The 27,931-nt window shown below is 50.0% G+C and overlaps 1 protein-coding gene and 1 long non-coding RNA gene across 4 annotated transcripts in view; one reads left to right on the top strand and one right to left on the bottom strand.

The window, feature by feature from the left end:
• LOC133227827 (uncharacterized) overlaps nt 1–27,931 on the top strand; it is a 45,346-nt gene that overhangs the window by 4,393 nt on the left and 13,022 nt on the right. The window contains exon 2 of one of the 3 annotated variants that reach the window (XR_009729966.1): nt 7,106–7,297. This is a non-coding gene — a long non-coding RNA (uncharacterized LOC133227827). Of the gene's footprint in view, nt 1–7,105; nt 7,298–23,241; nt 23,420–27,931 lie in introns of those variants that run through there. The other 2 variants (XR_009729964.1, XR_009729965.1) reach the window with 2 other exon arrangements.
• GPR157 (G protein-coupled receptor 157) lies at nt 61–24,874 on the bottom strand. Its single transcript, XM_061382830.1, has 4 exons — nt 24,186–24,874; nt 6,989–7,202; nt 3,202–3,396; nt 61–2,761 (listed from the first exon to the last, which is right to left on the bottom strand). The coding sequence occupies exons 1-4, from the start codon at nt 24,857–24,859 to the stop codon at nt 2,570–2,572; spliced, it is 1,275 nt and encodes a 424-aa protein (XP_061238814.1). The 5' UTR covers nt 24,860–24,874; the 3' UTR covers nt 61–2,569.

Genomic DNA, 27,931 nt, shown 5'->3' with positions numbered 1-27,931 from the left:
CAGTCTGACCCACCCTGCCCAGCTCCACCCACATCAATGGCGATCAGTTTACCAAAGACACAAAAGAAAAATATTTTATTTAAAATAGCCACTTTGGCCTTGACCAGTCAGGGTTTTCATGACAACTTTGCACATGCCAAAAAACCTCTCTCAATGTCATTATTCCACTATAGGAAGTCTGCAAAAATGTTCTTTCTCTTGTCATGGATGCATGCAGAGCTCTGTCTGCACCCTCAACCGAGACTAAAGTCATAATCTTTATTAAAAAACAAACACATACACACACACACAAAACAAAAACAGACACAATTCAGAAGCTCAGAAGTACAGAGAGGCAGAAAGTGCTTAGTAAACCTGAGAAAAAGACCAAGGTTCAAAAAGTGCCTGAGAAGAGAGGGGCTTGGGGCTGAGCCTGCAGCCCCTGTGCAGGCTGAGGTCATACGGTGGGGCCCAGGGAATGAGGGTGGATAATCTTTGAGTACACTGACACACAGAGAGAACCCACAGGAGGAATGCACTTCTGTCTTGCTCTGATATGAGGCAGGAACCCCTCCTAGAGTTCAGAAAGGGGCTTTATTCCACTCGTTCTACTGCTCTGAACTCCACCCGCCCAGCTAGACTGACCTGAGTGAGAAAGAGGAGATGCTGCTGTTTGCCAGTACAAAGACGAGTCCCTCCCCTGCCCACACCTGTTCCCCGCTCACAGGAACATTTTCACCCGTCTACAGAGATGGGGTGGGGAGCAGAGGGAGAGAATGGAAATAGGTGCATCTTTGGGGTGGTTTTCAGAAGAGGCACAGCACAGCAGAGGTGCTCTCCTCTGTGCCCTGACTCCCTCTGCAGGTGTTTCCCGGCTGCATCTGGTCTGGGGAAACCCAGGTCAGGCAGCAGTGTTGCACCATCTGATCCAAGGCCTCTGGGGCCCCCTTGAGAACAGATGTAGTCTAGCATCATTCTCCCTGGGGCCCATACTCAGCCGTGACTGATTTTCTCCTTTGCAGCAGCAACTTCCTGAATTTCTGCTCCATTCTAGAAGCTAATGTGAGGCTCGTTACCATCTGTGCGCCCAAGGTGTGCTGTAACATTCTTCGGGGAACCCCAACTCCCCCGACATAGGCCATTTCTGTAAGCAGACTGCCCTCCTGCCAAGCAGCCCAGAACTTTCTCTGAATCCTAAAGGGATGTTCATCCCCTTGCTGATTTTCATAAAATCTTTTTAAAAAAGGAAACCCAACAAGAGCGTTTTCGACCTAGTTCTGTAGAGGACTCTTCCTTTCAGTCTCTTCCTGTTACAGATTTTGCTTTTGAGAGTAAAAGAGGGATCAACAGTAGCTGTGGCTTTGGTTTTAATCCAGAACCATTTTACGGGTTCAGAACATCATTGCAGTTACAGAGTGCTTGTGGGACCCACAGGAGGGGCAGCACCTGTTGAGTTTGACTCCTCCTCCTCAAGCCCCCCCATCCCAGTGACAGGTACACCTCCCTTCTTAGCCAGTGGCTTCTGTGACTTAACAGAGAAACTGTTTTCTGACCTATAGAGGAAAGGGCTGGTGGACGAGTCATAGACAATAGAGATATGGATGCTTCTCTTAAATCCTTTTTCTTTCATATCACCCCAGGATGCAAGTGTCATGCCTCCCAATCAATCCCCCTAACTTTCCCTTTCAGGGAGGAATCAGTATTTGGGTGATTTCCTAACTCTTTGGTTGCCTTTCCTGTAAAAAATTAACCTAGGAAGTGAATAAATCAGCAATCTCCAGGCAAGGATTACTGGAGTGGGTAGCCATTCCATTCTCCAGGGCTCCATCCCTGGGTCTCCTGCATAAAAGCAGGCAGATTCTTTACCATCTGAGCCACCAGGGAAGCCCAATCCTTCCCCAATGTTAAGTGTCTCATAGAGGCAGGAGTCTGGATCCTGGCCACACCATCTCCATCAAGGGCAGGGAGCCCATAGACACAATTCAGGAGGCCCCTGGAGACCGGCCATCCTGAGCAGCTGTGTGCAGCTGTGCCCATGCTGGTCACTAGGGAACCTCCTGGTTCAAGGTAACTGACCCTTGCATTGACCAGCAAAGCCATCCAGGAAAAGCCAGGCTCTCAGGGGAATTCCAACGCCCTGACAAACCAGGAATCTGCTGTGTGTATCTTGGTGGGGGCCCCATCTTTAGCACCCCGGCAGTTTATTGAGGATGGGTGCACGGTTGTACATGTATCTCTTGGTGCCTTTCTCACTGGTGTGGGTCCCTCTGACTGTAAACAGTGCCGTGTAGTCAGGAGCCCCAGACTCCTGGACACCAAGGTGACCTGGCAGTGCTCACGAACCACTGGTTTCCCTGAATCTCAGTGCAGCCCTCGTGCTGACAGAATCCCCCCCAGTGCAGAAGGACACGGCGTGAGGGGGATGTGCCCGAGGGTCAAGGAGGTAGACAAGCTGAGTTTGCGCTGCTCCCCATGGGGGTCAGGAGCTGCAACGGCAGGAGGCTGATAGGGCACCTGGCATGCCCACTGGGGTCTCAGAGTCGCCTGCCCCAGGTCGGCCGCACCACTCCTGGAACCGGAGGGGAGCAGCTCAGGTGCTGGGAAGTTCGTTTGGGGTCCGCCTGGGCCTCTGAGACTCGCCCCTCTTGGAGGGCGCAGGGGCCTCGGGAGGCTGAGGGGAGCAGCAGCAGCAGCAGAGGGAGAGGAGCCGGGTCCTGACCACGCGCGTGCAGAAGACGAACATGATGCAGTTGGCACCTCCCTGGAAGGTGTTCCCGATGCCCTGGTGGGGAGAAAGGAAGAGGCGTGAGTGCCAGGGCTGAGTGGGCCTGAGCAACACATGCAAGGAGGAGCAGGGGACCCAGGACCTTGTCCTCCACCCCTGGGGGCTGGTCCATGGGGACCCTGGCCACCAGGACCTCTGACAGCACCGGGCAGGCCTGAACTTGAAGGCATGCCTCGAGTCTTCTGGGTTCGGAAGGGCTAAGGGTCGGTCCACTTTCCTGGGGTTCCTCCTAGGCCATGGGACAGCAACTCAACACCCACGGGCTGCCCTGGAGCCACGCTGACATTCAACCTTTTCTCCTCAAGGCTCCCTGTCAGGCAGGGCATGGAGGAGGGCACAGGGGAGCAGGTCCCCCACATGCCCACGCTGGCCGGAGCATTGGGGCCTGCCTGCCCCACTGACCCTGCAGCCGGCCAGGCAGGGGAGGGCAGACCTACGTGCAGAACCACGAGTACCGGCATCCGCACCGCCGGGGAGCCACAGAGGGTCAGGACGAAGCGCACAGTGCTCCAGACCCGCAGGCAGATGAAGATGAGCGGGATGAGGACCAGCTTCTTATTGGCCACGGAGGTGCGGCGCTGGAGCTGGTGTGCCTCGGAGAGGATGGGCCGGTACTCCGAGAGCTCCTCGTGCTGTGCGGGGAAGGCAGAGAGCAGACGTGAGATGAGCGACATGAGATGGGGGCCCTCCTCCCCACTCCCTCCCTTTCCCTTGGGCTGCTGTCTCCCCGCTCCTCCTGGGGACAGACTGGCTGGAGTGGGAGGATGTGAGGCGTGCAGTGCCTGACACTGGCAGCCCAGGTTCCATCTCTGGCCCGTCTTATCCATCCACTGGCTGTTCCACATCCTCACATGGATGTCTAAAGCATGTCGGAAGCTTTTCATGTTCAAAACAGATGCCTGACCTCACCCCCAAGCCTACTGCCTGCTTCCCCATCTCAGCCCTGTCCTTCCAGCTGCCCGGGCCCCAAGCTTGGGAGTGGTCTTTGGTTCCTGTCTCCGTGCGACAGCTCATATCTGCCCCATAGGCAAGCTCCGCAGGTTCTGCCTTCAAAACGGACCCAGACCTGGAAGCTCTGTCCACAGTCACTGCCACCAGCCAGGTCCAAGCACCACCAGCACTTTGCTGGACGGTTGCCACTGCCTCTTCACTGGTCTCCCTCCATCGCCCTGATCACCCCAACCCCCTCTCCACTGCAATGTCACTCTCAACACAAATGCAGTATGGTTCCTTGAAAACCAGTGTTCGTTACAGCACTATTTACAACAGCCAGGACACGGAAGCAACCTAGATGTCTTTTGGAAGATGAATGGATAAAGAAGACGTGGTACATATACACAGTGGAATATTACTCAGCCATAAAAAACATCTGAGTCAGTTCTAGTGAGGTGGATGAACCAGAGCCTGTTATACAGACTGAAGTAAGTCAGAAAGAGAAAAACAAATATCATATATTAACACATGTATATGGAATCTAGAAAAATGGTACTGATGAGCCCATTTGCAGGGCAGCAATGGAGACGAAGACACAGAGAAGAGGCTTGTGGTCACAGAGAGGGAAGGCGAGAGTGGGACAAATGGAGAAAGTAGCTCAGCATATGTACACTATCACGCGTAAGGCAGACAAGAGCGCCAGTCACTCAGCCACATCTGACTCTTTGGGACCCCATGGACTGTGGCCCACCAGGCTCCTCTGTCCATGGGATTTCCCAAGGCAAGAATATTGGAGTGGGTACCCATTCCCTTCTCCAGGGGATCCTCCTGACCCAGGGATCCAGGTCTCCTGCATGGCAGGCAGATTCTTTACCATCTGAGCCTCCAGGGAAGCCCCCATAAGACGGATGGCTGTTGAGCAGTTGCTGTATCATAGGGAGCCCAGTGTGGTGCTCTGTGATGACCTGTAGGGATGGGCGGGGGGTGGGGGTGGGTGGGAGGGGGACGGGAGGGCAGGGATGGAGGCCATGGAGGGAGGGGATGTATGTACAATTATGTCCGACTCACACTGTTGTATGGCAGAAAACAACACAACATTGTAAAAATTAAAACAACAACAAACCTAAGTCAGATCAAGCCAGTCTTCCACTCCAAGCTCTTGGTGACTCCTCGTTTCATCCGTTCCTTAAAAAGTCCCCAACTCTAGCTCTCTCTGACTTCATTCCTGCCACATTCCTCATGCTTATTCTGCTCCAGCCACACAGACCTCCTAATCCTCCAAACATGCCAGGCACACCCCACGCCCGGGTCTCTGCACAAGCTCCCTCCCGCATACGTGCCCCATCAGTTCAGTTCAGTTCAGTCGCTCAGTCAGGTCCGACTCTTTGTGACCCCATAAACCGAAGCACACCAGGCCTCCCTGTCCATCACCAACTCTCAGAGTTTACCCAGACTCATGTCCATTGAGTCGGTGATGCTATCTAACCATCTCATCCTCTATTGTCCCCTTCTCCTCCTGCCTTCAATCTTTCCCAACATCAGAGTCTTTTCAAATGAGTCAGCTCTTTGCATCAGGTAGACAAACAGCCAAAAAAAAAAAAAAAAAGACACAGGCAAGAGCTGCAGCTGGGCGGCGGGGTGGGGGGACGGGGGTAGTCCTGGGCAGAGCCTGGTGAGGCCCTTGGGAACTTCCATCTGGGAGCCCTGGAATCTTCCTAGGGCAGGAGGAAAGAGGAGGTGAGAAGGGCACCCCCAGCCCAGACAGAAGACCAACTAAAAAGCCCTTCAAAGACAGAGAGGATCTCAGACCCATTGGTACTCCTGCCAGCATCTCTGTCAGTGACTCAAAGTTAAGCCACAAGAGGGCGGCAGGGAGGAGTGAGAATCAGGTAGATTTCCAAGTAAAAAGAAAACCCGAAGTGTGTGTTTCAGGAGACAGACAGGAGCACAGGGTGGGGATCAGGTCTCAGACAGCTGCGAGGAGCATTTTACACACTTGGAAGTTGTTGCTGAGCCTGCAGCACACTCGAAAGACGGGGGCATTCTCTCCTACAATTTCAGCCTTGAAAACACAGAGCAGAAGGACACACACCACATCAGCAGGATAAGCTAGGAAGCCTGTCCCCAGAGCTTTCATTCTGTTACCACTCCAGCCAGGTGCCATATTTTACCTTCCATCAGAATTGCACCTCTGCCTCCTCCTAGGAGTGCAGGAACCATGCTTGAATTCTCATTAGAAACTCCCACTGCCACTCACAACTTTCATGTATAGTAGATGCTCAATAAAAATGCACTGAACAAATGCTTGAGCAGATCAATGGATGGGCTAATCTGAGCATTTCTGGGGTAGCCGTTTGCACATGGCTGGCTTCCTTGGTGGGTCAGCAATAAAGAATCCATCTGCCAATGCAGATGTGGTTTTGATCCCTGGGTTGGGGAGATCCTCTTGAGAAAGGAATGGCAACCCACTCCAAGATTCTTGCCTGGGAAATCCCATGGACAGAGGAGCCTGGCGGGCTACAGTTGCCAAAGAGTCAGACACAACTTAGTGACTGAACAATCACAACAACGACTACATGGCTAGGAGAAAGCCCGTACTTTACATCTGCAGAAACGAACCGGTAGTCCAGCACAAGGAACAGTTCGGTCAGATGATCAGAGGAAAAGCATTCTTTCTGAGAGTTTCTGGCCAGAAGTCTAGCAGACTTCTGATCAGCCCAGTCTATTGAATTCCTGAGAGCCCGAAAAACCTACCACTTAGGATATTTTAATCACCAAGAATAAGAAGTGAATTATTTGTACCACTGATTAGGGAAGTCTGTGGCCTTCCCTCCCCAACTCGGGGGGTGGGGGTGGGGCTGCCAGGTCAATTATTTGGCTAGTGCTGATCTGCACGTAAGCATCTTTCATCCAGGTTCCTTTCAAGGTTAAACAACTGCATGGATCTGTCCAGGAGGGGGCAGTAGAGAGCTGTGGCCCAGACCGCAGGCTGAGCTCGTAAGCCTCCTTGATTCCACTCACTGGGAGTCTGCGGAGCCCCTTAACCTTGGTGAGCCTTGTTTCCTCATCCACAAATGAAGGAATAAAAGGACCCGCCCCGACGGGGCTGTGTAATTATCAAACCAGACAACCCACAGTGCTTATAAAATTCGGCATGCATCACGGTGAGTGATGCAGAGCAAGCCCTCCCTCACTCTGGCCGGCCACTCGTCCTTCCCCTGAGATGGCCGACCCTGTTGCGGGGACACACTGGCCACACAGAGCTCTGGGCGGGCCCCCCGGGGCACCTACCGCCCGGTGGATGTGCTTCCGGATGAGGAGGTAGAGCACGGGCAGAGTGACGTAGGCCAGCAGCTCCCACAGCTTCCCGGTCAGCAGCATCCACAGCACCCGGTCCTCCGCCTCCAGGTTGATCCAGCACCAGCCCACCGACACGTCCGAGGCGTCGTAGCCGATCTTCTTAAGAGCCACAGCTGCCACGGTGATGGCCAGCGGAACCCCCCAGCTGAGGAGTAAGGAGCAAACAGGCCGCGGTGAGGTCAGACCCAGCTCCCAGCAAAGCCAGCAAGGGCGAAGCGACCGGGATGCTGTGCAGACAAGGTCAGTGTTCTCCCAAGCCCACAGCAGACAGTGTCCCTGGAGAACAGGGGGGCTGGAGTCCTCAAAGCCCCCAACCCAGCTCTGCTCTGCCTAAGCCCAGGAAAGGGGACACAGGGGCTGTCCTGGCCTCCCACCTGGACACACACATCCTCCCAAGCGCTCGGAGGCTGGGTTCTAACTCAGAATTGCCAGGCTCCTCGGAGACTAGGATGCCATAGCATTCTCACTTCCCTGGTGGCTCAGACGGTAAAGCATCTGCCTACAATGTGGGAGACCCGGGTTCGATCCCTGGGTTGGGAAGATCCTCTGGAGAAGGGAATGGTAACCCACTCCTGTACTCTTGCCTGGAGAATCCCGTGGATGGAGGAGCCTGGTAGTCTACAGTCCATGGGGTCTCAAAGAGTCAGACACAAATGAGTGACTAAAATCACACACCATAGCACCGGAACAGCCAACTCCTTCCTGCTTCGGGAGGCCTGGGCACCAACCTGCAAACATCGGCCCATGTGGCCAAACATCATCCAGACACCCCACTAGCAGACAGGCCCCCGTGACCAGCCTGGGTCCGGGAGTGCATACATACACTGGCGGCTGTCAGGGTCCCGTGCAGCTGCAGCAGGAACTAGAAGAGGGGGTAGGCTCTAGGCAGACATGTCTTCTTGGGCCCTGGCAAGGATCCAAATGTGTTAGTCACTCAGTCCTGTCTGACTCTTTGCGATCCATGCTACTCTGTCCATGGAATTCTCCAGGTAAGAATACTGGAGTGGGTAGCCATTCCCTTCTCCAGGGAATCTTCCTAACCTGGGGGTTGAACCCAAGTCTCCTGCATTGCAAGCAGATTCTTTACCATCTAAGCCACCAAAGAACCCAAGGGGACACTTTAAAGCATAGAGCCGGGGTAGGGCCCCCTCTCAAGGCAGTGCTGGATGGACTTTTCTAGAGTTTAGCACAATGGCAACACAGCCAAGATTAGGGCCAAGCCCCAGGGCCCTTCCCTGGTAGTCCCCATACCAGTCTTCCCCCAAAACCTTTCAAGTTGGTGAGAGGGACACAAACAAGCTAATGTGGAGGCCCTCAGGGTGGTTAAGAGCTTGGACAGCGATGCAACAGGCTGGGTCCAAGTCTCGGGCCTGCCCCGCGTGGCTGCAACACATCAGTGTTTTTCTGCACAAAATGGGGATGATCACGGTGCCTGGAGCAGAGCATTGCAGTCAGTCATTACCAGAATGAACTGATCAGCGTGAGGTCCGCACACAGGACAGGGTGTGTCTGTGTTTATGTCAGGCAGGCTCATCCCTAGGTCCCAGGATCCAGAATCCAGGCCTGCGGTGCAGGCGCCAGAGAGGTATGAGGCCTGTGACCCCAGGAGGACACACGAGCCTATGTCCCAGGTCAGCTGCCCAGAGAACAAGTAGTAAGTGACCAGGACAGTGTCATTAGGAAAACACTTAGTGCGGAAAGCGGGAAAGTGGTTCTACCTCAAGGGCTCTGTGTAAGGGATGCCAGCTCTTTCTGAAAGTCATAGAACATGTGGTCCAAGTTGCACTTGGTCTGTTACCAAAAGGAGGCTAGAAGAGCGGTGTTTCTATCTGGGTCTCCAAAGGCTGCAGGATGGGGGAGGAGGCAGGGCAGGCATGGTGATGCAAAGGAGAAAGTCAGCTCCCTGGGCCTGGGGAAGGCTTGGTGTCCATCCTCCACTGACCGCTGCAGGAGGGCCCCACAGCCCTGCAGCTCCGGCTGTCCGGAGGCGGAAGCGACATGTCCCCCTTGAAGGCACAGAGGCACAGGAGGGGCCAAAACTCCACCGAAATGAAAGGACTATGGGATTATTATGTTACACTTACAATGGAGTGTGCTATTTTTTTTCAACTTTATCTGTGGCTGCACTGGGTCTCGGTTGCTGGGAGAGGGATTTCTCAGTTGTGATTAGCGGGGGCTACTCTCTAGTTGTGGTGCACAGGCTTCTCATTGCAGTGGCTTCTCTTGTGGAGAAGGGCCCCAGAGTGCAGGCTCCAGAGTGCAGGCTCAGTGGTCGTGGTGCACGGGCTTAGTTGCTCCGTGGCACGTGGGATCTTCCTGGACCAGGGATCAAACCGTGTCTCCTGCATTGGCAGGAGGATTCTTAATCACTGGACCACCAGGGAAGCCAAATGCTTGTCCTGTGAAGAATTATTGATCTATTAAGTTAATATATATTATTGTCAAACTATTTTGTCTTTATAAAAGTTTCCCACTTTAAAACTCAAGCCATTGTAAATAGTGCTGCAATGAACGCTGGTGTATGGCAGAAACCAACACAACATTGTAAAGCAATTATCCTCCAATTTTCAAAAAACAACCGCACACCATCCTAGTAAAGGACAACATGTGTCCACTATGAGTTCCAGAAGGCGATGGCCATGTGGGCTCACTGCTCCACCTCAGCATCCACATCAGTGCCCGGCGTGTGGCGGGGCAAAACTAGGACCTACTGAATGAATGAAGCATGAGCCCAGCGGCCAAGACAGCTTTTCCTAATTAAATGTTCACTGCAAGGACATTCCTGAAAGGAGGTGAAAGGCTTTTAAAGCAGCAGTCTCCAACCTTTTTGGCACCAGGCACTGGTTTCATGAAAGACAATTTTTCCACAGAATGAGGGGTGGGGGAGGATGGCTTGGGGATGTGGTGTTGGATAAGACTGTTGAGAGTCCCTTGGACAGCACGGAGATTAAACCAGTCAATCCTACAGGAAATCAACCCTGAATATTCAATGGAAGGACTGATGCTGAAGCTGAAGCTCCAATACTTTGGCCACCTGATGCGAAGAACTGACTCACCGGAAAGGACCCTGATGCTGGGAAAGATTGAAGGCAGGAGGAGAAGGGGATGACAGAGGAGAGATGGTGGGATGGTAACACTGACTCAATGGACATGAGTTTGAGCAAGCTCCAGAAGATAGTGAAAGATGGAGAAGCCTGGAGTGCTGCAGCTCATGGGGGGTCGCAAAGAGTCAAGACACAACTTAGCGACTGAACAACAACAAAACACATTAGATGCATTGTGCACTTTATTTCTATTATGGTTACAGCAGCTCCACATCAGATCATTAGGCATTAGAACCCAGAGGTTGGGGACCCCTGTTAAAGGGCTGAACCAGAAATCTGAAGTTAGAGGTGGGAGAGCAGTGAGTAGAGACCATCAGCTGGCAGGATGGGAGCCAGGGATTCCCATCCTGGGGGGAAGGCAGAGCACAGGCTTGGCAGGAGGAAGCTGCCTCCTTCCCTCCTCAGCATCCTCAGGGCCCCCAAAGGAAACCCAGGGACCACAGGGTGACAACCGTGGTCCAGGTTTTACAACTTTTGGTCTGATGGACAAAAGCTACAACGCGATGTCTCTCCTCTGTGTGATGGGTGTGCCTGGAGCTGAGTCTGTGCTGGAAAACAGCCAGAGGGAAGACCAAATAGACAAAAGGTTTTAAAAGGGCTGAGACTGTGGGTTGATCAATCAGAGTCGCTGTTTGAACTTGAGCACAGACAGCAGCTTTACTGGAGCCAGAAGCTGCCTGGGAGGTACCTGAGTGTACCTCCCACTCAGAGGAGTAACCTCAGGGAGCGTGGGAACAGAATGGGCGGGATGGTCTAATAACCCCGCCAAGCAGGCTCCAACAGATGCGTAATTTATAGGTAAAGACACTGGTGTGTTGGTGATGTTTTAACATCAGAAAGACGTCTGCATACAGACACACACACACAAACTGATTATGAGTTTTACTAATATAAAGTAAAACGTATGGAAACCTAGGTGGGCAAGGGAGAGTGGAATGAATTGAGAGATTGGGATTTACATATATACACGATTGATGCTATGTATAAAATAGATGGGCTTCCCAGGTGGCCCAGTCAGTAAAGAATCCACCTACCAATGCAAGAGACACCAGAGACATGGGTTTGATCCCTAGGTTGAACCCCTGGAGCAAAATGGCAACCTGCTCCAGTAGTCTTGCTTGGGAAATCCCATGGACAGAGGAGCCTGGCAGGCTAACATACAGTCCATGGGGTTGCAAAAGAGTCAGACAGGACTTCGTGACTAAACAACAACACATTAAATAGATAACTAATGAGAGCCTACTGTATAGCTCAGGGAACTCTACTCAGTGCTCTGGGATGACCTATGGGAAGAAAATCCAAAAAAGAGGGAATACATGTGTATTTAGAGCTGATTCATGTTGCTGTACAGCAGAAACTAACACATCAATCGTAATGTGAGAAACACGCTCAGCAGCCCAAACTCAAACGAACGGTCTTGGAGAAACAAGGTGCAGCGGGAAGCGGGGCTTTAATGATGGTCTTGCAAGATCGGGTGTCTGGTGGGCAGGCTCACCCAGGGTCGCTACATGGATCATGTTATCCTCAAGCTATCCCTAGCAGGCAAGCCCCTCCTCCAGTTCCTCACTGGCTGAACACTGTGGAGCAAACAATCTTCCTGGGTGTCACCTCGGTTTACTTCCTCTCTCTTTATGGGCTGGCCCCTCACTGACATCTTGTTTCCTCCTTTCCTCCGCACCTATTTCCGTTCTTATGTTTTGAATTCACCAATGGAATGAGCCAGCATGAAAATCCTAGGCATCCCGCCCTCTCTCTGTTTGCCTGGACTTTCTAGTTTTGTAACTATTGCATCAGCAAGCTGTCACTCAAAACTAGCTATTCTTGAAAATGGACCACTTTAATAAAGTTCTTTATTTCTTGCAGTAAAGTAACCATACTTCACTATTTAAAAAAAAAAAAACGATGTGAGGCGAGGCACACAATCTGTAAATAATAATAAAATACACAATACTCATTGTGTACTCCATACAGCCAATTGATTCTCACAGGATGCTCTTGTTGACTTTTTCCAAACTGGTATCCGCAGCCAACCTGTGGTTGCAGTTAGCCAATGAGAGTAGTTCCCTGACAGGAAGGTGGATGCTATTTTCATTTTCCTTAACGAGTAAGATGGAAGTGAAATGAGGAAGACCTGGGGCACCAGACAAGTGCTGGGAACTTTACTGGCTTGATATGAAGTTGATATGATGTTTGACATGACCAACCTCTCTGTGACTCAGGTAACACTTTTCCAACACCAGAAGATATTTCTTCTTTTTCCCTGCTCTGGGACCTGGCCCATTCTCATCACCTTCCCCTGAATGTCCAGCTTCCCACCTGCCCTGATGTGGCTGCTACCTGGGCTTAGGTTCAGAGACAAGAAACACTTTACATTTTATCTTTACTACTAACATTTCCTGGGCTTCCCAGGTGGGACTAGTGGTAAAGAATCCACCTGTCATTGCTGGAGACATAAGGATATGTGTTTTATCCCTGGGTCGGGAAGATCCCCAGGAAGAGGGCCTGGAAACCCGCTCCAAAATTCTCGCCTGGAGAATCCCGAGGGCAGAGGAGCCTGGCGGCCTACAATCCATAGGATCTTAAAGAGTTGGACATGACATTTCCTAATCACTTTCTTAACTTTAGATCAGGGGTCCAACATACTAGGGCTCTCAGGCCAAATCCAGCCCAAAGTCTGATTTTTAAATTTATTTTTCCATTTTATTTATTTTAAATTGGAGTATAGTTGATTTAAAATGTGTTCATTCCTGCTGTACAGCAAAGTGAATCAGTTATACATATACATATAGCCACTCTTTTTATTCTTACAGTCTTTTAATTGGAGAATAGGTAATTTATGATATTGTGATGGTTTCTGCCATCACAATATAGCACAATATAGCAACATGAATCAGCCATAGGTATAAATATGTCCCTCTCTCTTAAACCTCCCCCTACTTCTCTCCCCAGCCCACCCCTCTAGGCTGTCACAGAGCACCAGCTTTGTGTTCCCTGCATCACACAGCAAATTCCCACTGGTTACCTACTTTACACATGGTAATGTGTATGTTTCAGCGCTACTATCTCAAATCATCCACCTTCTCTCTCCCCCACTGTGTCCACGAGTCTGTTTATTTCTGCATCTCCACTGCTGCCCTATAAATAGGTTCGTCAGTACCATCTTTCTAGATTCCATATATGTGTTAATATACAGTATTTTCCACTCTTTTTTTAGATTCTTTTCCCATGTAGGTAACTACAGAGCATTGAGTAGAGTTCCCTGTGCTACACAGTAGGTCCTTATTAGCAATCTCCTCTCTGGTGGCTCAGTTGGTAAAGAATCTGCCTGCAGTGCAGGAGACCTGGGTTTGATCCCTGGGTCAGGAAGATCCCCTGGAGGAGGAAGTAGCAACCCACTCTAATATTCTTGCCTGGGAAATCCCATGGACAGAGGAGCCTGGTGGGCTACAGTCCATGGGGTTGCAAGAGTGAGACACGACTTAGCAACTAAAATATATATATAAATATATATATTTATATATACTGGTATATATGTCAGTCCCAATCTCCCAATTTGTTGTATGTTCTTTAAAATAAAGTTTTATTGGCACACAGCCACACTCACTGGTTACATGTCACCTATGGCTGCTTGCAAGTTACCAGAGCTGAGCTGAGCAATTGCATGGGACGTCACATGGCCTGCAGAGCTGAAAATAATCACTATCCAGTCCTCTACAGGAAAAGTTTGCTGACATCTGCTTACAAATCAACAAAACTATAATTAGGACCAAAGGGGTTCTTGTTTTTCATATAATTTATTTAATTGTACGTTTAAATAGTTTAATTTTTAATGATAGTTCTAGCTAACAACCAGCCCAAAAAATACCCTGAAATTTAACAGTTGGGTTCCACAAACTGGCTCCAGGTCACCACTAGACAAGGGAAGAAAGGGATGGGGGGCTGAAACTGCACTGGGTTCTCACCTACAGAGCGAGGTGAAAGGCTGGCAACCTCAGATAAGCCAAGTTGCTCTCTGGCCAAGCGATCACCCTGAGCTGTTGGTGGTATGCGACCCTGGAAGGGACTCTGTAAAGACAAGTGTGACCTAATTGCCACTTTCCAGAAATGTCTACTGCTAATTTCTGACAAGTATAGGGCTGGCCAAAAAATTCAGTTGGGTTTTTCTGTAAGATGATACAGAAAAATGCGAATGAAGTTTTTGGCCTACCCAATACCACGTAACAGGCTTCTTTTTTATCCCTGTAAAAAAAAAACACCATCAATCAAAAAGTAAACAAAACCAGAAGTAAGATATGGCTTAACAACAGCACACATGAAACAGACCAAGGGTTGCAGTTGATCGTGGCCCAGAAGGTCACATGGTCGGAGAGGTCTCCCTGATGCTCAGATGTGGGTGATGGAGAGCGGCCAGCAAACCGTCCTGCCTCCATGTGGACACCTGGGACCCATATTCTAAACCTGAGCCTGTGACGCTGGCACCAGAGCAGGCATGTGAGGAGGCACTGGGCCTTGAGTGCTGAAAGACTTCTGAGGAGGGCCGGTGAGTGCAATAGCCATCAGGCGGACAGAGGAAAGAAAAGGCAGGCATGCTGCTCAAGTCCCAAAGCAGGGGGCTGAACTGGCAGCTTTCTCCCCTCCCTGCTCCCACCAAGGGAAGGAAGTCATGTGACCACATGCAGGGGATGCTGTGAAAAGGCCTGAGGAGGGACATGGTTAGCGCAGGTGACCCCTTCTCTCCAAACCTGTGATATAGGCCGAGGAGAAGCAGGGCTGGGGTCACTTAGATGGAAGGCGCCTGAAGACTACACCAAAAAAAGGGATGGCAGAGGATGAGATGGTTGGATGGCATCACTGACTCAATGGATATGAGTCTGAGCAAACTCCAGGAGATGGTGAAGGACAGGGAAACCTGGTGTGCTGCAGTCCATGGGGTTGCAAAGACAGGACTGAGCAACTGAACAACAACAGAAGCCCATCTGTGAGCAGAATCCCCTACTTGGAAGGGCACCAAGGGCTTCTCCCAGAGGCATCCAGCCCCAGCTCTCACCTGTGTTTGCCTGGAAACCAAGGCCAGACTCCAAGCTGGCTACCTCCCCCTTCAGAGGCAGTTATGGGGTAAGTATGTCTCCCCATCTCCCCCAGATTCCTGTGTTTAAGTCTGAACCCCTAGAACCTTGGGATGGGACTGTATCTGGGGATAAGGTCTTTAAAGAGGTGATGAGGTCAAAATGAAGTCATTGGGTGGGTCCTAATCCAATAGGACAGGTGTCCATGCAAGAAGCCTCGAGAGTCCCTTGGACTGCAAGGAGATCAAAATAGTCAATCCTAAAGGAAATCAACCCTGAATATTCTTTGGAAGGACTGATGTTGAAGCTCCAATACTTTGGCCACCTGATATTAAGAGCCCTCTCACTGAAAAGACCCTGATGCAGGGCAAGATTGAGGGTAGAAGGAGATGGGGGCTGAAGCTCCAATACTTTGGCCACCTGATGGGAAGAGCCAACTCATTGGAAAAGACCCTGATGCTGGGCAAGATTGAGGACCGGAGGAGATGAGGGCATCCCTGACACAATGGACATGAGTTTGAGGAAGTTCTGGGAGATGGTGATGGACAGGGAAGCCTGATATGCTGCACTCCTGGGCGTCACAAAGAGTCAGACACTACTAAGAGACTGAACAAGGAATGGCTTTGTAAGAAGAGATCTGGATGCAAACACTCACTGAGGGACGACCATGTGAGCACACGGGGTGCAGACGGCTCTCTGCAAGCCAGGAGGGGAGGCCCTGCCCACACCTGGATCTCAGACTTCCAGCCTCTGGAACCCGGAGGGAAGGATGTCTGTTGTTTAAGTAAGTGCCCCACCCAGTCTGTGGGCTTTGTTAGGGCAGCTGGAGCAGACTAAGGCAGAGGCTGTCTTACCAACTGTAGGGGAGAGACATGCAGGGGCAGGGGACCGCAGCCCAGCCCTGGGGACCTCCCCTCTCATCACACCCAGACCAGCAGAGCTGGGGGCCCTCAGTAAGCTTGGGGGAGGTGTAAACTGACAAAAGTCCTACAGCCTGGACACGAGCTTGGCTTGTGGAACTCGGCATTCACTTTGTTCTTTGGTTGCCCAGTGAGAAGCTGAACCAACGCGGGATCAGCTGGGCAGTGAGCAGGCTACCTCCCACACCTGAATTCCCTGGCATTTGTTAGAGTCCCACGAGAGGCGGCCGGTGCCCACAAGAGCAACACTCTGGATTTCCCTCAGAGTTCCCAGTTTGCCCAGTTGGGGACCTTCTGAAACCTGTCCCACCAGTCAGGGTGGGGAATGCCTGGGGTGACTCAGGGATGGAAAGACCCTTCCCGCGCTCTGCCCCACGGGCTCCAGATCTCCTCAGTCCACTGTGGATTCCTGCACTCGCCCCTCACCAGACCTCACCCTTCCTACAGATCTCTGCTACATGGGTGGCCCTTGCTGGGAGGCCACAGGAGGGTCTTCTCCCCAAACAGCAGAGCCTGGTCCCTGTGCCTGTGCCCTACGGAAAGCCATGACTGTGAACGTGACCCTGAGATGCTCTGAGGACGAAACCACCAGGCAACAATGTGCCGATTTAGAAAGATCTTGGGAGAAGGACAGAGCCGGCCCAGAGGGAGGCAGCTGCAGGGAGCAGGGCCTGGGGAAAGGAATCCAGGCCTGAGGAGGCCTGGAGGTTTCTGCCCGGACAATGGGCTCTTAGTGTGAAGCGCTGGGCAGAGAGGCAGGACGTGGGAGTTCAGGGCGTCAGCCACTGGCCAGGCCACCACGAGGTTGCTCTGTGGCCCTGGCTGCAGAGGCGAAACACTCCCTGCCAGAGCCGGGCTCTGCAGTCCTGGTTCTGGGGGGTCAAGGAGCGCTCTGTAGCACACAGGGATGCTTTTCTGCCCACCTGGGCCCAGGTAAGGCCTGTGGCATCTGCATGTGCCCCAGCAGGGTCGAGGGGCAGCCCCTGGTGCCCCCACGAACATGCAAATGCAGTGCAGAGACCTCACTGTAGCAGGGCTCTCAGAAAACAAAGTCAGTTCAGCTCTTGTCACTTTAGGGAGCACCACCTGGCGTGGGGTGCTGTTCACGCGGCCATTGCATCTATCCCCCTTCAGGCACGGTCGCCTGGGGCCTTGTCACTGGGCCCTCGGTGAGCAAGCCAGTGTCTGCTTAGAGAGCTCACAGGCTCTCCCCTTCAGGGCCCACGGTTCACCTTTTCTCTGCACGGGAACTTCCCCCTCCCCACAGCAGGGGGTTTTATGGTGACTCTGCGGTGCCCTAGATTTCTCTCTTCCTCCAGAACTCCCAGCCACTGCCAGAGGGTGGGTGGGCACGTGGGCCAGGGGTCATGCCCACATCTATTCCCACTTCAGTGGAGCCCAAAGAAATCCTAAGGCTGCTGCAGGCAGCCAGCTTGGCCCGGGCCCATGGTGAGATGTGGCACCCCTGGCCCAACCTCCCCCCGCAATCACAGGACACACCAGTGGATGCCTGGAACAGGTGGCCCTGGGGTACGCAGGTTGGAGACAGTTAAGGACCCTGCCATCTTGGTTCAGAAGGAGCCCACCCCACCTTGCGGGGGAAGAGGGGCTGTTTTGAAAGGCAAATTGCTTTCTGCAGGGCGAGAGAGATGGTTTCAGGCTTATGTTATCAAAAGGGAAATGACCCCACCCGTGGCCACTGAGCTGCCCAGCACTTTCATAGGTGAGAACTGCAAACAGATGGTCACAGATGCTTATCCACATGCATGTACAACATGACCACAAACAAACTTATGGTTACCAAAGGGAGAGAGGGGGTGGATAATTTAAGATCCTATGTGTTTGGGATTAACACATACACACAATTATATATAAAATAGATAAACAACAAGGACCTACTACAAAGTACAGGAAACTCTACTCAGTATTTTCTAATAATCTATAAGGAAAATGAACCTAGAAAAGAATATAAATATATAACTGAGTCTGAAACTAACACAACATTGTAAGTCAACTATGTTTCAGTCAATCGATCAGTCATGTGGTGTCGGTATGATGCCGCTGCCACTGCTAAGACACAGTACGAAGGGACCTGATGCAGGACTTGCCCTTGAACGTGGAACATTCTCACACCTTGGCTTCCCTGATAGTTCAGTTGGTAAAGAATCCACCTGCAATGCAGGAGACCCCAGTTCGATTCCTGGGTTGGGAAGATCCACTGGAGAAAGGACAGGTTACCCACTTCAGTATTCTGGCCTAGAGAATTCCATGGACTGTACAGTCCATGGGGTCGCAAAGAGTTGGACACAACTGAACAATTTTCACTTCACTTAAAAATGAAGTAACAACCAGAAGATTCACCTTGGAATGCTACAGGAATCAATGGATATGAAACCCTTGAGGGAGAGCTTGAGACTTCCAGGAGGTTTATCTAGACAAAATCCTTATTAACTACAAAAGGAAAAAGAGTAACTGCAGTGGAGACTGGTAGATAACACCTCGACCAAGTGATCAAAGTGAACATCACCAGGAAACATACAAGTCACAGTTGCCAGCCACCCCCAGGTAGCAAGCGAGAACCGGTTTCTGTGAGATTTCAGCCCAAAGTGCCGATTCTGAATCTGTTCAGGGACACACTGACTGAACCCACCCACCCCAGTAACCATCTGCATGAGTCATTTTTCACCAGGTGATTCTGGTAGGGGACACAGAACTAACAAGCCACCACCAACCAGAAGAATTTGGGAAAGGTCAAAAGGAGACAGGAGACTCCAGTCCATATATCCTCCCATAATCCTCCTCACTGGAATCCATCTTGGCCGAGCAATACTCACACCACCAGGAAGGGCCTTGAGTCACAGCAATTGGCCAGAGACTACCTGGAAATGAATTACCTCATCATAAAACCCAAGGCTGCAAGCCACGTGGCAGAGCAGTCCTCCTGGGTTCCTTTACCTACTGCTTTCCCTGTGGACGCCCCTTCCCAACAAAGTCTCTTGCTTTGTCAGCACGTGTGCCTCTTTGGACAATTCATTTCCAGATGTTAGACAAGCATCCACTCTTGGGCCCTAAAGGGGGTCCCCCTTTCTGCAACAATTCCACTCACCAGGAAGCATCAGGTAACCTGGATGAGAGAGATATCCTACAAAATAGGGTGCCTGTACTAGTCCCAAGTGTCTCAGTGGTAAAGAATCTGCCTGCCAATGCAGGAGATGTGGATTCAATGCCTGGGTTGGGAAGGTTCCCTGGAGAAGGAAATGGCAACCCGCTCCATTATTCTTGCTTGGGAAACTCCATGGACAGAGGAGCCTGGTGGGCTACAGTCCATGGGGTCGCAAAGAGTCGGACATGACTTATCGACTGAACAACACTAACAACATGGTCATGCAAGAGACTGCCCTTGCCTTTTGGAAATACACCCTGAAGGATTAGGAGCAGGGGGCATCAGGTCTGCAACTTATTCTTAAATGATTCCAGAAAAAAATTAATGGAAAAGATAAATAAAGCTAATGTATTTAATTGCACATTAATAGTGGGGGAAATCCAGAATGCTAAAAATAAATGACTGCCGAATTACCTCTCAGTTTAAAAAATTATTGTCAAGGCCAAGAGACAAGACGGAATCCTAAAGGGGCACTGACCTTGAAGTTCTAACTCGGAGCCTCCTGCTCACAGCTCTGTGGCTCAGGCAAGTCTCATCAGCTGTGGCTGGAGGGTGATCAACCCTGGGTGAGTCCCCTGGGTTATGGAGGATCAAGGCGCTAAGGAATCAAGACAGCACTTTGCAAGACCTCAGGAGCCTGACCTCTGAGGATAAAGTCTAAGCTGCCCTCCTTCCCCAATGAGATTTTTTTTTAAGTCTTTCAGTAAAGGAAACTATGTCAGGCATTATGATAGAGCCCCAGGGGGCATGCAGGGACTTCATGGGTACTAGTCTCTCCAGCCTCCTGCGGTGTATGGCTGCATTCAGCTCTATAGATGGCTTTTCCTACTTATCATGTCCTACCACTTAAAAATATATATATTACTTGTAGACTTCATGGCCAGTATTTAATGGCAGCATAACACTTCCAGGTAGGTTATAGTCTATAACTTACTGATCCCCTATTTTTTGGACATTCAAATTGTCATCACTGGCTAACAGTGCCATGCAAACTCCTTTGTACATCCAGCTTTGCATGTCATTTGGTTGATCTCCTTAGACTAGATCCCTATAATAGGATTTCTGGGATCAAGAGGTATGAACCAAATACTTTCTACATGGATTATTCCAATTTACATGGCCAAAAATAATTAGGAAAACACCAGTGTCATCTGCATATCACATTAATATCCTGCCTTACTACTTTTTTTCCTTCTAATTTAAAGAGAAAATGGTACTTCTTTGCTATTGCTTGTTTGAGTATTCATGCTTTTACTACTTTGTCAGAATCTCCTCTGTCCATTTCTGAAGATATTTGTCAGTTTTCTTTAAAAAAAAATCAACTCATAAGAACTCTTTAGAGAATAGAGATTGACCTTTTGTGTATTCATATTTTAAAATATTTTTGGAGACTGGAAGGTCTGAAGAAGAGTACTGATTTCCAGTCATTTGACATGGTTAATGACTGGGTCACTGTGTAGCCTGAGTCTGAAGATGAGACTTCCCACTGCCAAGAGGTCCTTGCTAGTGGAGGTAATGGAATTCCTGTTGAGCTATTTCAAATCCTAAAGATGATGCTGTGAAAGTGCTGCACTCAATATGCCAGCAAATTTGGAAAACTCAGCAGTGGCAACAGAACTGGAAAAGGTCAGTGTTCATTCCAATCCCAAAGAAAGGCAACGCCAAAGACTCTTTAAACTACCACACAATTGTACTCATCTCACACACTAGCAAAGCAATGCTCAAAATTCTCCAAGTGAGGCTTCAACAGTATGTGAACCAAGAACTTCCAGATGTTCAAGCTGGATTTAGAAAACACAGAAGAACCAGAAATCAAATTGCCAACATACACTGGATCATCGAAAAAGCAAGAGAATTCCAGAAAAATATCTACTTCTGCTTCATTGGCTACACTGAAGCCTTTGACTATGTGGATCACAACAAACTGTGCAAAATTCTTCAATAGATGGGAATGCCAGACCACCTTACCTGCCTGCTGAGAAATCTGTGTGCAGGTCAAGAAGCAACAGTTAGAACTGGACATGGAACAACAGACTGGGAGAGGAGTATGTCAAGGCTGTATATTGTCACCCTGCTTATTTAACTTATATGCAGAGTACATCATACAAAATGCCAGAATGGATGAAGCACAAGCTGGAATCAAGATTGCCGGGAGAAATATCAATAACCTCAGATATGCAGATGACACCACCTTTATGGCAGAAAGCGAAGAGGAACTGAAGAGCCTCTTGATGAAAGTGAAATAGGAGAGTAAAAAAGCTGGCTTAAAACTCAGCATTCAAAAAACAAAGATCATGGCATCCGGTCCCATCACTTCATGACAAATAGATGGAGAAACAATGGAAACAGTGACAGACTTTATTTTATTGGGTTCCAAAATCACTGCAGATGGTGACTGCAGCCATGAAATTAAAATACGCTTGCTCCTGGGAAAAAAAGCTATGACTAACCTGGGCAGCATATTAAAAAGCAGAGACATTACTTTGCCTACAAAGGTCCATATAATCAAAGATATGGTTTTTCAAGTAGTCATGTATGGATGGGAGAGTTGGACTATAAAGAAAGCTGAGTGCCAAAGAATTGATGCTTTTGAAGTGTGGTATTGGAGAAGACTCTAAAGAGTCCCTTGGACAGCAAGGAGATCAAACCAGTCCATCCTAAAGGAAATCAGTCCTGAATATTCACTGGAAGGACTGATGCTGAAGCTGAAATTCCAATACTTTGGCCACCTGAGGCTAAGAACTAACTCACTGGAAAATACCCTGATGCTGGGAAAGATTGAAGGCAGGAGGAGAGGGGACGACAGAGGATGAGATGGTTGGATGGCATCACTGACTCCATGGACATGAGTTTGAGTGAGCTCCGGGAGTTGGTGACGGACAAAGAAGCCTGGCATGCTGCAGTCCATGGGTTGCAAAGAGTTGGACATGACTGAGTGACTGAACTAAACTGAACTGAAGAGGTCATTCAGCAGCCATAAACTAATCCTTCAAAGAAAGACAACGAAGAATTCTTAGCAATATCATCTGGGAGGATCCAGGTCAATATATGAACCTGCTGGACAGGTTTTTACCAAGTTTTAGACTAGCAAAGGGAGTGCTAATTTCTGGAAGAGAAAAAATTGTCAAAGTCTCTTTGACAGGAAAAATGTCTTTTTTCTTTTAAGAAGCAAGTGGATAGGGACATCTCTGGTGGTCCAGTAGTTAAGAATCTGTCTTCCAATGCAGGAGACTTGGGTTTGAAACCTGGTGAGGTAACTAAACTACCACAACTATTGAGCCTGTGCGCTGCAACTTTAGACCCAATGTAGCCATATATATATAAAGTAGGTGGATCACATACAACAGACAAGAGGAACCATCTGGTTCCTTACAGCCAGAGAAGGACACACGGGCTTTCTTAGAAGGCTTTCCCTAAGCATCACAGAAAACGTCCCTAGAAGTGAAAAGAAAGGTTCTTAGGAAATGTGTCTTTTCTATAGAAGCTGCACAGGTTCTCTTTATCACTTAAAAAATACATTGCATTCAGTACTTTTCAAAAGAGGGGGGAAAAGAGAAGAGAACCTTGCAAAGGAAGTCTTGGGCTCCTTCCCAGGTACACGTGAGCTTTACGCTGCCCACACCCAACCAGGCTCCCAAGAACAGGGTCCCAGAAATGGATGCAGAGATCCAGTGGGACAGAGAGAAAGGAAAGGCTGCCCCTTCTCTGTGGGTCTCTGTAGCACCTGACCCTGTCTGAATGGCTCACTGCAAACATTTTGACTTGAACAGCTGAGAAGCAGACCATTTAATTTCCCAGGGACCAGCTGGCCTCCCTCCAACAGCCGTGAGACCTTGAGGTCAAGTGACTCTTGCAGGCTTGTGACCTTACTGTTGTGACACCCAGGTGACTTGTCTCTACAAAAGTGCTGACCATCCTCTGTCCCTTGGAAAGAACTCAAGTATTTAACAGAGAGGACCTATAATTAGGGCAGCATTTGGTGCTCTTATTTGGAGGAGGGAGAAGAGGAAAGAAGCTCTATAAAATTCCTGCCTTGGGTTCAGCACAGGACCTCACCAGATGTTTGCATCCTGAGATTACACTGGGAAGGGGCCAACCTTGGTTCACAGGTGAGTTACCTGGATGAGACACTACAATGCCAGGGCAGGACAAGGCCTTGGTTCTCGCTACCCAGAGACTCCAGGCAGCTGGCAGCTGTCTTCCAGACCAGCCTCTGCCTCTGACCTCAATTTCAGAGCTGCTGAACTCTGGAAAGAAAGATTATTTAGAACATAGATAACAAGAGATTGGTGCCTGAGGTTTAGAGATGAGTAAAGATAAAATAAACAAGACTGTCCTTCCTAAATTTTAGCGTTGAGGCAGAGGGTTGGGTGAAGGGCAGCCTGAGAGTGGCCAGATGAATTACATGTACTTTTCCATCCTGGGGCACCTAACTCATCTCTCAGGTGCCTGTCCCTATGCCCAAGGGCAGCAGAATGGCCAGAAGGCAGTGAAACAGGTGGCCAAAGGTCCAGAGTGGCCTCACCAGTTCTCCAGGTGCTTCCAAGTTACTAGGGTCTGGCTCTGAGGGTGAGCTCTAGTCCCCCACGCTCCAGGGCCTTCGCTGAGGCGCCCACCTCCCTGGGAGCTTCGAGCTGGGTGGGGCCACCTCAAAGGGACGACCCCTGCGGCAATATACAGAACTAGTTCATCAAGACCATCATTCCGCTGGCCCAGGGCTATCCCGGGACATGAGCAGACACTGCCGGCTGGGTGACCGGCCAAAGGTCCGACCAAGACGCGTGGCCCTGAGAGTGGCGAGGGCCACAGGGACAGCACACAGGATCCGGGCAGGGATCAGGGAACCTGAAGGAAAGCGGAGTCGCCGTCACCCACCTGATAACATGGAAAGCCCAGAGCAGGCGGCCAGTCTCGGACCCATGCGCCGTGCGCACGATGCTGAGATACAGGTAGAGGGCGATTGCCACCGTCCAGAAGAAGGAGCTGGTGTTGGCGAAAGTGGAGAGCGCGCCCTGCAGCACGCAGTCCCACGAGGAGTCCTTGAAGTCCTGTAGGACCCCGTAGAAGTAAGAGGCGGCCGAGAGCAGGTCGGCCAGAGACAGGAAGAGCAGCAGGCGCCGCGCCTGGCTGCGCAGGTCGGGCCACAGGGCGTGCGTGGCCATCAGCAGGCCCGAGCCCAGCGCGGAGAGCACGCACGACAGAAGCACCACGGCGCGCTCCGACGGCACCAGCTCGGTGGGCGGCACGGGAAGTGGCATGGCCCAGCGCGCAGAGGGTTGGGATCGGGGATCCGCGTGTGGCCGCCGCCGCCGCCGCCGCAGCTGTCTGGGCACAAACCCGCGAGCTGCTAGCGTCCCAGAACCCGCCCCGCCCGCGTGCAGCCCTCCAGAGCCCTCGGGGCCCGCGGCCCACGCCCCGCCCCTGCCCCAGGCCACGCCCCTCCCCTGCCACGCCCCCACGCTCCGCTCCTTAGCCCCCACGTCCAGACAGCGGGTGCGCCCCGCCCCCGTCCTGACGCCACACCCCTTCGTCCTCAAGCCCCGCCCCATGGCCCCCAAGTCCGGACGGCGGACCCGCGTCGGCGCCTAGACTGTCTCACGAGCCCCACCCTGGCCCCGGCGCGCGTGCCCCTAAGGCTGCCCAACAGCTCCGCGGCACGCTCCCCAAGTCCCCGCCGCTCTGCTCACACCACACTCATGGTACCCTGCATGATCCGTCCTGCAGGCCGCAGGTCTGCGGGACGTCCGGGGGAGGGATGTATCGGCAATTTTTTTAGGGCTAATATTTCCTTCCTTTTTTTACTGCCAGCCTGTGTACGGGGGAGGGGGGTTGGTGAGGGGGCAGTGGTATGCTGGAGGGAGGGGTGGAGGCATTCTTTCCACTGGTAACAAAACCAACACTCGAAGTGATTCGTTCTTTAAGCAATGATAACAGAGGTGGGAGTTTGGAAGGGGGTGGTGGTTCCCGAGGGGAATGCTTCCAATTTTTCTTACAATGAGCACGATCACTGATATGGTTTCTTTTTTTAATTAAGTTTAGTGGGTGAAGTCTTACAGAAAGGAAACAATTTCTAATTTATTAGTGTTTTTTTCCCTGAAAATTCCATTAAAAAATTGGGGTACCATTCGTGTACCATAAAATTGGCCCTTGTAAGCGTACAGTTGGCTTGCCTGGTGGTTCAGTGTTAAAAGAACCCACTTGCCAATGCAGAAGAGGCAGGTTCAATCCGTGGGCTGGAAGGAGCCCCTGGAGAAGGAAATGGCAACCACTCCAGTATTCTTGCCTGGAGAATACCATGGACAGAGCAGCCTGGCGGACTATAGTCCACGCAGTCACAGCTTGACACCTAAACACATGTACAGTGATTTATAGTGTATACACAAGTTTGTGCAAGCATCCTCCCTGTCAAATTCCACAACATTTTCATCACCTCAAAAAGAAACACTGATGGTTCAGCAGGTAAAGAATCCACCTGCAGTGCAGGAGATACAGGAGATGCAGGTTTGATCCCTGGGTAGGGAAGATCCCTGGAGAAGGAAATGGCAACCCACTCCAGTACTCCTGCCTGAGAAACTTGATGGACAGGGGAGCCTGGCCAGCTGCAGTCCATAGGGCTGCAGAGAGTCAGACACGACTGAACATATCCCACAGGGTCAAAAGAGAGGTAAGAAATCCCAAATGGGATCACATGCTAAGCTCAAGGGACAAAACCAGGACTTCATACCTAACCTGACTGTGGTTTCAACCTCTTCTAGGAATGCAGTCTTTTTTTTTATTTTTTTATTTTTAAACTTTACATAATTGTATTATAGGAATGCAGTCTTAATCAGTCAGTCTGGAATTTCCTGCTCTGCAGTAGTGAAGTAATTCATTGATAGACCCCTGCAATCCCCCAAAGGAAGGCCACCTCAGCTGACATAATCAGCTCTTTGCTGACTAATTTCCTTGTCCCACCTCTTTCTGCCTGTAAAAGTCTTCTATTTTGTCCGGTTCTTCAGAGCTCCTTTCTGTTTGCTAGACGGGCTGCTACATGATTCATGAGTGAATAAAGCCAGGAAGATCTTTACCACTTACTCAATGGAACTGTGTTTTATAACAGTAGTCACTCCCCGTTTTCTCGCTCTCCCCAGCTCCTGGCAACTATTAATCCACTTTCTGTGTCTATGGGTTTGCCTATTCTGGACATTTCACAGAGATGGAATCAAATAGTAGGTGGTTTTTTGTGACTGGCTTCTTTCACTTAGCTTATTTTCAAGATTCATCCACATTGTGGCATATATCAGTATTTCATTTATGGCTGAATAATATTCCATTGTATGGATGTCCCTTATTTGTTTTTCCATTTTATCAATCGGCTCTTATAAACAATGCTGCTGTCAACATTTATTTACAAGTTTGTGTGTGAACGTTTATTTTCAGTTTTTTGGGTATATACCCAGGAGTGGAATTCCTGGGTCATTTCAGTTCAATTCAGTACAGATCAGTTGCATCCGACTCTTTGTGACCCCATGGACTTCAGCACACCAGGCTTCCCTGTCCATCACCAACTACCGGAGCTTGCTCAAACTTATGTCCATCAAGTCGGTGATACCATCCAACCATCTCATCCTCTGTCATTCCCTTCTCCTGCCTTCAATCTTTCCAGGCATCAGGGTCTTTTCCAATGAGTCAGTTCTTTGAATCAGGTGGCCAAGGTATTGGAGCTTCAGCTTTAGCATCAGTCCTTCCAATGCGTACTCAGGGTTGATTTCCTTTAGGATTGACTGGTTTGATCTCCTTGCAGTCCAAGGAAATTTCAAGAGTCCAACACCACAGTTCAAAAGCATCCTAGTCCAACTCTTCCATTCATACATGACTACTGGAAAAACCATAGCTTTGACTAGATAGACCTTTGTTGGCACAGTAATGTCTCTTCTTTTTAATATGCTGCCTAGGTTGGTCATAGCTTTTCTTCCCAGGAGCAAGCGTATTTTAATTTCATGGCTGTAGTCACTATCTGCTGTGATTTTGGAGCCCAAGAGAATAAGTCTCTCATTGTTTCTATTGTTTCTCCATCTATTTGCCATGAAGTGATGGGACCAGATGCCATGATCTTTGCTTTTTGAATGTTGAGTTTTAAGCCAGCTTTTTCACTCTCCTATTTCACTTTCATCAAGAGGCTCTTCAGTTCCTCTTCACTTTCTCCCATAAGGGTGGTGTCATCTGCATATCTGAGGTTATTGATATTTCTCCCTGCAATCTTGATTCCAGCTTGTGTTTCATCCAATCTGGCATTTCGTATGATGTACTCTGCATATAAGTTAAATAAGCAGGGTGACAATATACAGCCTTGACATACTCCTCTCCCAATTTGAAACCAGTCTGTTGTTCCATGTCCAGTTCTAACTGTTGCTTCTTGACCTGCATACAAATTTCTCAGGAGGCAGGTAAGCTGGTCTTTCCTAAGGTAAAGTCTCATCTCTTGAAGAATTTTGCACAGTTTGTTGTGCTCCACATAGTCAAAGGCTTCAGTGTAGTCAATGAAGCAAAAGTAGATATTTTTCTGGAATTCTTTTGCTTTTTCTATGATCCAACAGATGTTGACAATTTGATCTCTGGTTCCTCTGTCTTCTCTGGGTCAT

Source organism: Bos javanicus, chromosome 16 (genome assembly GCF_032452875.1).
Source record: "Bos javanicus breed banteng chromosome 16, ARS-OSU_banteng_1.0, whole genome shotgun sequence".
Lineage (NCBI taxonomy): Eukaryota > Metazoa > Chordata > Mammalia > Artiodactyla > Bovidae > Bos > Bos javanicus.
Note: the sequence above shows the minus strand (reverse complement) of the source record. Positions and strands in the feature narration are given on the sequence as shown.

What these genes read in the sequence shown, in the direction of transcription:
- GPR157 (XM_061382830.1), bottom strand. Translation starts at nt 24,859, where the DNA reads ATGGGGCGGGGCTTGAGGACGAAGGGGTGTGGCGTCAGGACGGGGGCG. An exon ending in TGGGCTTTCCATGTTATCAG is followed by an intron (nt 7,203 to 24,185) that starts GTGGGTGACGGC and finishes CTTACTCCTCAG; the next exon opens with CTGGGGGGTTCCGCTGGCCA. An exon ending in GGAAGCACATCCACCGGGCG is followed by an intron (nt 3,397 to 6,988) that starts GTAGGTGCCCCG and finishes TTCCCCGCACAG; the next exon opens with CACGAGGAGCTCTCGGAGTA.